This window comes from Petaurus breviceps, unplaced genomic scaffold (genome assembly GCF_028583685.1).
Source record: "Petaurus breviceps papuanus isolate PSGF00001 unplaced genomic scaffold, PetGlider_PUasm1.0 154, whole genome shotgun sequence".
Classification (NCBI taxonomy): Eukaryota; Metazoa; Chordata; class Mammalia; order Diprotodontia; family Petauridae; genus Petaurus; species Petaurus breviceps.
In genome coordinates this window covers 1460446-1469124 of record NW_027185715.1, presented here as the reverse complement: position 1 = coordinate 1469124, position 8679 = coordinate 1460446, and the positions used below count along the sequence as shown (strand labels likewise).

Sequence of the window (8679 nt, the reverse complement as noted above, 5' to 3'; positions counted from 1 at the left end):
AGTCTAACCTCAGACACTAGTTATGTGACCCCAGGCAAGTCACTTAACCCTGTTTGCCTTAGTTTCCTCATCTGTAAAATGAGCTGGAGAAGGAAATGGCAGACCACTCCAGTATCTCTGCCAAGAAAACCCCAAATGGAGTCACATTGAGTTGGACACAACTGAAAACAATAATGAGAACAAAGATGGAGGCCATCTAATCCAATTCCCTCACCTGGGATCAAATCTTGGCTCCACCATCTCTGAGCTGTGAGATTTCCAGTAACCCCTTTGATCTCCCTGAGTCTCAGTTTCTTCAGCCTCCCTTACAGAATGGCTATGAAGTTCAAATTTTTAATGCACACGAAAGAGTCTTGTAACTATCATGTACCATGGAAATATTTGTCTAGTGCTTTAAACTCTATGCATGAGCTAATATTATTAAAGCACAGCAAGTGTAAATAAATGTAAGCAAGAAATAACACATTGAAAAAGGAAGTCCCAACAGGGTGGAAACAAACCATCCTCCATCCTTCCAAAGTGCAAATGAAGGGAATGGGATGAGAAGGTCGATCAGTGGAGGAGGAAGAAGGTTTAGATCTCAAGGAGGGTTTACCAATGGAAGTAGAATGGGAGATGCCAGAGGGTCTATTTCCCAGCAATCTCTTGGTCTTGGGTGTGGGCAGAAGTATGGGGAAATATAGGAAGGCTCTGGTCTCTGTTGGCTGGAGGACACAGAGTCAGAGGGATGGACATGAAAATCTCAAAGAGGAATCCTCTAGGAGGCCTCATCCATAAAGGTACTTGCCTATGAACTATACCCTTCCTCCAGGTGCATCAAACCAAATGAGCATCAGCGACAAGGTCTGTTCTCATCTGAACTAGTGGGCACCCAGGCCCGGTACCTGGGACTGCTAGAGAATATTCGGGTGCGAAGGGCTGGCTATGCCTTCCGACAGGTTTACAGTGCCTTCCTGGACAGATACAGGATGCTGAGCAAGTCCACCTGGCCCTATTGGGGTGGCCAGGCTCGGTAATGGGGGAAAAGGGGAGAGGGCAGTAATAGGGGAGATCTAAGGGGAGAGTTCAAGGGATCTGGGCAGATCATGTCTAAGAGGCTGAGAGAAAAGAACCAAAAAGAAAAAACAAGGCCCCTATTCTCAGACCCCCTCCCAACTTCTAAATATGGTGGTGGTTGTGGTGTTTAGTTCAAATCAATTCCCTTGAGCATAGAGTGATTGCCCTATGCCTGAGCTCTTATCTAGGGTTGTAGGGTACCTGTCAATGGGACACACCTCCTTGACATGTCTACCCATCTGCTTTCCTATATAGGGAAGGGGTAGAGAAGCTTCTGGAAGAGGTAACCTTGGGCTCTGGGGAACTGGCCTTTGGTCTGACCAAGATCTTCATCCGTAGCCCCAAAACGGTGAGTTGGGGATTAAGGAAGGGAGATGGAGTAAGGAAGGAGGGCAGAACCTGGATATACATCTGCCTATAGACAGACTGTGAAGACAAACTGTGAAGATCCCTTGGCACTGATAGGGGCAAGATGGGGAAGGGGTACAGGCTGGTGTCCTATTCCAATCCTCCTCTGTTCCATTCTGTTTTCTGCAACTCCACCACTCTATCTCTCCTTAGCTTTTCTATCTGGAGGAAAAGAGGAGGATTCGAATACATCAGCTAGTTACACTTGTCCAGAAGATGTATAGGGGCTGGCGATGCCGTACCCATTACCAACTCATGCGCAAAAGTCAGATCCTCATTTCTGCCTGGTTTCGGGGCAACATGGTAGGAGTCACCCCAGGCCCTTCCTGTCATCTCCCTTCCCCTACTCCCAACACAGCCATGTGTATGTCTTCCTGTCCATTCCACATAGGCCAGTGGGAGGGAGAGGTCCTGGTAATGGTTGGGGAGAGTTGAGGAGAGGAAGGAGGCTCCTCTGGCACCCTTCCTTCCTCATCCCCCCAATGTTTTCTGCAGCAAAAGAAACGTTATGGGAAGATAAAAGCATCAACCTTACTGATCCAGTCCTTTGTGAGAGGATGGAAGGTAAATAATCAAGGGATACTGGGGGCTCCCCCAGGACCCACTCTGTCCCCCATTCCTGTCAGGCCAGATTGTGCTGGTCACTTAACAGAGAGAAGATATTGATGAGAGGTGGGGGGAGGGGAACAGACATTGTTCACAGACCTTCATGATCACAGATAAGGAAGTCTAGAATAATGAGCATATGTAAACATGTGTGTATGCATATCTACCTTCTCATTCTCTGCCCTCTGGCCCAGAATCACTGAACCCTCAAATGGGAAAGGCCCCGAGAGATCATCTTATCTGTCCTCCTTGTGATACAGACATCTGTCATTTCAGCCCCTCCTCTCTTACTCGACCCTCTAAGGGGTTGAAGAAACAGAATCAATCCATCAATAAGTATTTATTAAATATCGCAAAAAATGAAACAATGCCTACGTGAAATGAACTTAGTTCCTGATGGGAGAGACAGCAAGCATATCTAAAAATTATATTCCTAAGTATGATAGTAATATAGACATTCATATATATGTATATATATAATATATTATGTATATATACACACAAGTACACATATACACACACATATATATATATACACATACATATATACACACATAAAATAGTTCAATACAACATAGTTTTTGGTGGGGGTGAAAGTAAGAGTTAAGATCAGGAAAATTAATGTAAAAAAAACGGTATCTAAGCTGAATCTTAGAGGAAGAGATCAACTAAAACAGGAAAAGAAGGGAGTGCATTGACTTCCTATGAATAATAGGCATTATGTTTCTTGTCTTTTCAATGGGTGGGAGAGGGATGGAGGAAGGGAGAGAATTTGCAACTGAAAAGAATTGATTTTTAGAAAGGAAAGGAGTACACACTAGGTATTGGGGTGGGGGTGGGGGGGAGGACCACAACCATTGCAAAGGCATGGAGATGGAGTGAGAAACAGAGTTGGAACTGGAGAAGGAAATGGCACACCACTCCAGCATCTTTGCCAAGAACATCTCAAATGGGGTCATGAAGAAAAAAGACTGAACAATAACACTACTATGTGCCAGTCAGTGCAATAAGTGCTTTACAAATATTTTCTCATTTAATCCTCACAATCCTGTAAGGTAGGAGCAGGTACCATCACTCTTTTACAGTTGAGGAGACTATTCTTGTTTGTCCTTCTGTTCTCCAAGAGGACCACAGCATCAGGGAGGTGATGCCATGACTGGCAAGTGAATTGGATTTAAGTGAGGGAGGGCTATGCAAAGTCACCAGCCTCACTTTCTCCTCTGGAGTCATCTGGATCCAGAGGCCAGATATAGGTCAAGATGACTGGAGGCGGCCAGGATACAATGGGGGACCCTGGCCTTTTCAAGCTAAGGTCTTTCCCAGGTCTAGTTTGATTGAGGCAAGGTGCAGCATACTCATAATCTGAGTGAAAGGGGAGGGGTGGATTGTGATCTTATTCCCAATCCAATACTATGACTGCTTTATCAGCAGCAATCATTTCAACAAAAAAATTAAAAAAAAAACAATCTTGTTAGTTCTGATAGATTTCCTCAAGAGCCCCAGACTGAAGCATCAAGCTTTTTTAACTTGAGAATTACAGAGTCTAAGAACTGGGATCCTTCTTCCCTGACAGTCACCCAGTCATGGCTTTCAAATTTCTAGTGAAAGTGAGTCCATTCTCTCAGGAACCAGTGATAATTTATTCCATTGTTGGACAGTTCTAGTTGTTGCAAAAAGGTCTTCTTAAAGTTGAATTGACATCCATTTCCATCAGTACTGGTCTAGTGCTAACCTCTGGAATAAGACACGACAGGTCCATTTCTTCCTCTAAGTGACAGTCCTTTAAACATTTGAAGTCAGGTAAAATATCTTTCCTTTCCAACTTATATACACATCCTAGATTCTTTCAGCTCTTTATTGTCATTTTGCATACCTGAGATCCCCATCTAAGGCAGGCAGAGGTTAAGTAACTTGTCTAGGGTCAGTTAACAAGTGTCTGAGGTCTCTCTCTCTATACACTACCTAGAAGCTTAAATGCAAAAGATAATGAGTTCCTCTAGGGGGAAAGATAATAAGATTTCTTTGGGAAATGCAGATTGAAATATCCAAGAGGCAGTTGATGATATGGGATTGAAGCCAAAAGAATGTAAGCTCCTCGAGGGCAAGAATTGTCTTGCCTTTATATGACCCAGAACATAGCCAGCACCTGGTATAGTGCAGGAATTGTTGTGGAATTAAATTGGATTAAAATATTCTTTACTTTTTTCTTTTCCACCATCACTCTTGCCAGACCCGAAAGTTATATCGGAAATATTTTCGGTCAGGGGCAGCCTTGCAGTTGTCAAATTTCATCTACAGGAGAATGGTGAGTGGATCAGATGGGGAACATAGGGCTAGGAGAAGGGGGGAAATAGAGTTGAAGGAGCTACTGAAAGGGAAGAGGTGTGGAGTCAATGGGTGGGAAGGGAATGGAGTATCCTGCATGAGGCTGTGGGTAAAAGGGGTAACAAGAACTTTGGGAACCTTCTTGTCCCAGGAGAAGGAGGTGGAGATGTTTGGTTAGTGTGGAAGGTTCCAGGTAAATTCAGGTCACGGAAGGAGCTTGAATACTTCCTATCATCTAAATGGCTGCTCAAGAGTGAACCTGGATGCCAGTGAGCAAAGGGCAGTAGATGAGGGTCTTACTAAACCTAAGAAAAGAATTAGCTTTAGTGTCTGGCAAACCACACAGGACAGAGAGAAACCAGAAAGTGAAGGGGATAAGACTTCCTAAGGCAAGGGATCACCAGATAGATAATCCAGCTGAAAAGGGCAAAGGGGGACCTTTTCCAAAGTACCATGCACCCTTGATGCATGAGAGAGAATCAGACAAGAAAGTATCTTCATCATGCTTAAACCCAGAAGGCAAAGGGTCCACTGCAGAGTGAGATGCAGTGTGGTCTGGGTCCAGAGGGTGTTCTACAACATCTGGAAGAAAGGACAGTGGAAGGACAGGCCGAGGACCTACCCAGGTTCTAAATTGTATCAGTCACCCTGGCCATGCATAAAATCAAGGCAATTTGATTCCCCCCCACCCCCTACAATTCAGGCTCCTGGACTTTGTAAACTCTTCTCTTTTGTAGTTTAGTATTTTCCAATTTATTTTCTCAAACTTAAAATGCTTGTTGATCAACTGATTCTACTTTCTTAGTAGTAGGGGAAATAGGGAAAGGACCGAACCTGTAATTTCACTGATATAGGGAATTTCTGGTTAAGGAAACTCCCTCTACCGATGTAGGTTGGCACCTTTTCTGCAATTTCTAATTTTAGAAAGCTACCTAGATTAAATGTCTTTCCTATGGTCATTCAGCCAGTAGATGTCAGAGGTAGAACTTGACCCCAGATCTTCCTGGCTTTAAGACCAGCTCTCCATTCACTAAGGTTATGCTGTCTTTCTTTGTAAAAATTTGTTTTAAAACAAAACAAACAAAAAACCCTTCAGCAATTTAAAAGTGCCTGTGGTCAATGAGTTTCCCAGACATTGATCTGGGAGAGTGGCTGGGGGAAAGGAGGTGGATGGGGTTGGTTCTGTACCATTAGTAGCAGAAAATTCCTACCTTCAGAGCTAGAAAAAGGAAATGAGGAATTTAGAATTCCCTCTATCACCCCTCCACCCCAGGACATGTCCCCAACACACCCAAATTGCATCTTGTTTCTTCTGCTCTCCCATTTCTGTAGCCCACATTCTTAAACTGACAGACCTCTGGAAAATAATAAAGACCCTTCCCCCTTTTCATCTCCCCCCAGTCACCCCTGGATTTTTATGATCATGAGGAGGTCTCAGTCCTGTTGTAAGTTCAATTTCTGGATTCAGTTTTGCTCTGTTCTTCAATCTTCTCTTCTGTCTCCTATCCCTAGGTGCAGAAATTCCTGTTGGGCCTAGGGAATAACCTGCCCTCTAAAATCACTGACCACAGCTGGCCACCCCCTCCTTACAAATTCTTTACTAGGGCAAATCAGGAGATGAAGAAGATTTTCCACTATTGTAGGGTGAGTAAACTATTGGAAGGGGTGGAGGGTGGGGAAAACCTCTTTCCAGCCAGTCTTATCTGTATACAAATGTCTCCCCCACCTCTACTCCCCACTCATCACCCCCTGCCCAAGCATCTCCAGTCTCTGGTTCTGACCCTCTCCATGATTACTTTTGGATCCTTCTTTCTCTCCGTCCAGTGTAAAAAGTATTGGGATCAGCTTCCCGCACAGAAGAAAGAGGTCCTGAAGGAGAAACTCTGTGCTAGTGAATTGTTTAAAGACAAAAAGGCTTCATATGCCCAAAGGTAAGGACAGTGAAGAGCCACAGTCAGGAGATTTTTCAAGTGGGGCTAGCCCCATCTGATCCAGAAAGGGACAGGTGAAGATGACTCTAAGGGAACACTTGGGGAAGGGGGAACTGGGGAGATAGAGGCAGGAGCTGGGGGAAAACCAGAAGGGACTTGCTTTCTCATGCTTTTTCTGTGCCTCCAGTGTCCCTGTGCCGTTCCGAGGTGACTATGTGATGCTTCGTGAGAAGCCCAAGCTACAGAAGCTACAGAGAGAGGCTGATGGGCCTGTGCTGATGGCTGATGCTGTGAATAAAGTCAACCGAACCAATGGCAAGGTTTGAACCCCCAACTCCCATCCCTTGGAGCTGTCCCACCCCCACCACATAGCAAGCATGTGGATTCTGGCACTGAGTAAGGTAAGGTATATACCAGGTCCTCCCCATGGAAGGGAAAGCAACATGGTAGAGTGTGGAATAACTCCAATGGGGTTCTAGTCTACCATGTCTCTGCCTCAGTTTCCTCATCTGTCATATTCTCCCAATAACATTTGCAAGCATAACATAGGGTCGCTAGGAGGAAAGACTTTGTAACTCCTTAAAAAACACTACAGAAATGTGAATTGTGATTGTTACTCTTCTGTATTCTACTCCTTTCCCCCCAGATGACCCCAAGGATTCTCCTCCTGACCAAGGGTCATGTGATCCTGGCCGATTCCAAGGGCTCCAAAGTCAAGACTGTCATTGGGCTGGAGAATGTGGCTGAGGTGTCGGTCAGCGGCCTTCAGAATGGACTCTTCTGCTTACACCTCACTGAGGTACCCAGAGGATGGGTGTGCTCTCAGAGGCCAGGAGAAGGGGCCGGGGAGGACAAAAGGCAGCAGGGGCTGGGCCTGGCAATCCAGGCCTCAGTTACCCCTTTATTGTCACTCCCTTACCCGATGTTTTCCTTCTCTTCTCACTCCTTTCCCCAAGACCTCTTCAGTGGGCTCCAAGGGAGACTTTCTACTGTTCAGTGAGCATGTGATTGAGTTGTTGACCAAGCTATACCGGGCTACACTGGATAAAGTGAAGAGGCAGCTGCCGATTACTGTGACTGAAGAGTAAGGATTATCAACTGGGGAAAGGCTGGGGAGATCATGACCAGGAAGTTATGGTCACCATGACCTGGGAGTCATTAAGGGAGAAAGAATGCTGGGCACAACTCTACCCTGTGGGTGAGCAATGCTTTGAGAGCTCTCCCTCAGTCCTTCCTCCCAGACAATTCACTTATTCATTAAGTATTTACTATATGCTAAGCCCGGCTTTCCTGGTTGCTTCAGATGGCCTTCTGAGACATCTGGCATCAGGTACCAATTCCCTGTGGAGTGGGAGGGGGCAGGGCCCAGGGAGGAAAAAACCCCACCATTGAGCTGCTAGGGGCTCCAGCCTTTATTCCCACTCCTAATCTTATCCCAAGGTTCACTGTGAAGTTCAAAGAAGGCAATATGACTGTGAAGGTCATTCAGAGCCCAAAAGACCAGGGAGACAAAGTGAGCTGCAAGAAGAAAGGAAGCAACCATTTGGAGGTGTCTGCACAGTGAGGGTGCTGGAGAGCCATTAGAGCCTGTCTCCTGGAATGGCTCCAGGTTTTGAGTCCCCCACCCTTCCAGAAGCAATGTCATGACCAGGGGCTGGAGAAGAGGAAGGGAAAGGGGGAAGCAGAGGTCTCTTTTCAGCCTCTCTGTCTTCCCCCCAAGGTCCACCCCCTGCCCCTTTTTGTCTCCCAATAAAACATGTCAGCAGTGAAAGGTCTGGTTATTTTGAGTGGGGGTGTCTCCAGGATCAGCCAGCTCTCCCCATATTCCTCTTCTAGTTGCCCTTTGACCACTAGTCTCCCCTCTTCACTGCCCCCACCCCAAACCTCATCAGACTCCCTGGATTCAGTAATACAATGAAACCAGGCTAGACAGAAAATTACTTCTTGATCCTTTAACCTGCAGGTGGGGTTTGAAGAGGCTGTGTGGGAGAAGAAAAGGAAGGAGGTCCATGGACCAACATATTAACCATGTCCCTGGTGGGCTGGGAATCCTGGTCCCAGGGAGAGAGAACAGAGATGGGTGGAGGCAAATGCCAGGAGAAAATGCCCACTCCCACCTCCAGCAGCCAGGTGTCTCCTCATCCCTCTTGAAAGCCTCTCCTTGGCACTGGGCTGGCTGGACCACACCTGCCTCCCTGGCCCTTTCATTCCCCCTTATCTCCGACCTCACCCTCCCACACACACCCTAGATGCCACACTGATGCCAGACAATTATATTGCCAATCGATGTCCCGCAGCTGGGGCCTGCAGCTGGTGGTACTCAGAGGGAGGGGGACAGACTCCACTCTCCACC

The 8679-nt window shown here is 46.2% G+C and overlaps 1 protein-coding gene across 1 annotated transcript in view; it reads left to right on the top strand.

Moving 5' to 3' along the window:
* The window catches only part of MYO1A (myosin IA), a 16406-nt gene extending 8516 nt beyond the window's left edge, over positions 1–7890 (top strand). The window contains exons 14-24 of the mRNA XM_069081481.1: positions 812–1012; positions 1312–1405; positions 1618–1767; positions 1960–2028; positions 4301–4375; positions 5908–6039; positions 6220–6326; positions 6514–6646; positions 6973–7125; positions 7283–7410; positions 7767–7890. Coding sequence (XP_068937582.1) covers positions 812–1012; positions 1312–1405; positions 1618–1767; positions 1960–2028; positions 4301–4375; positions 5908–6039; positions 6220–6326; positions 6514–6646; positions 6973–7125; positions 7283–7410; positions 7767–7890 — 1366 coding nt within the window. The remainder of the gene's footprint in view (positions 1–811; positions 1013–1311; positions 1406–1617; positions 1768–1959; positions 2029–4300; positions 4376–5907; positions 6040–6219; positions 6327–6513; positions 6647–6972; positions 7126–7282; positions 7411–7766) is intronic.
* Positions 7891–8679: the final 789 nt, after the last annotated feature.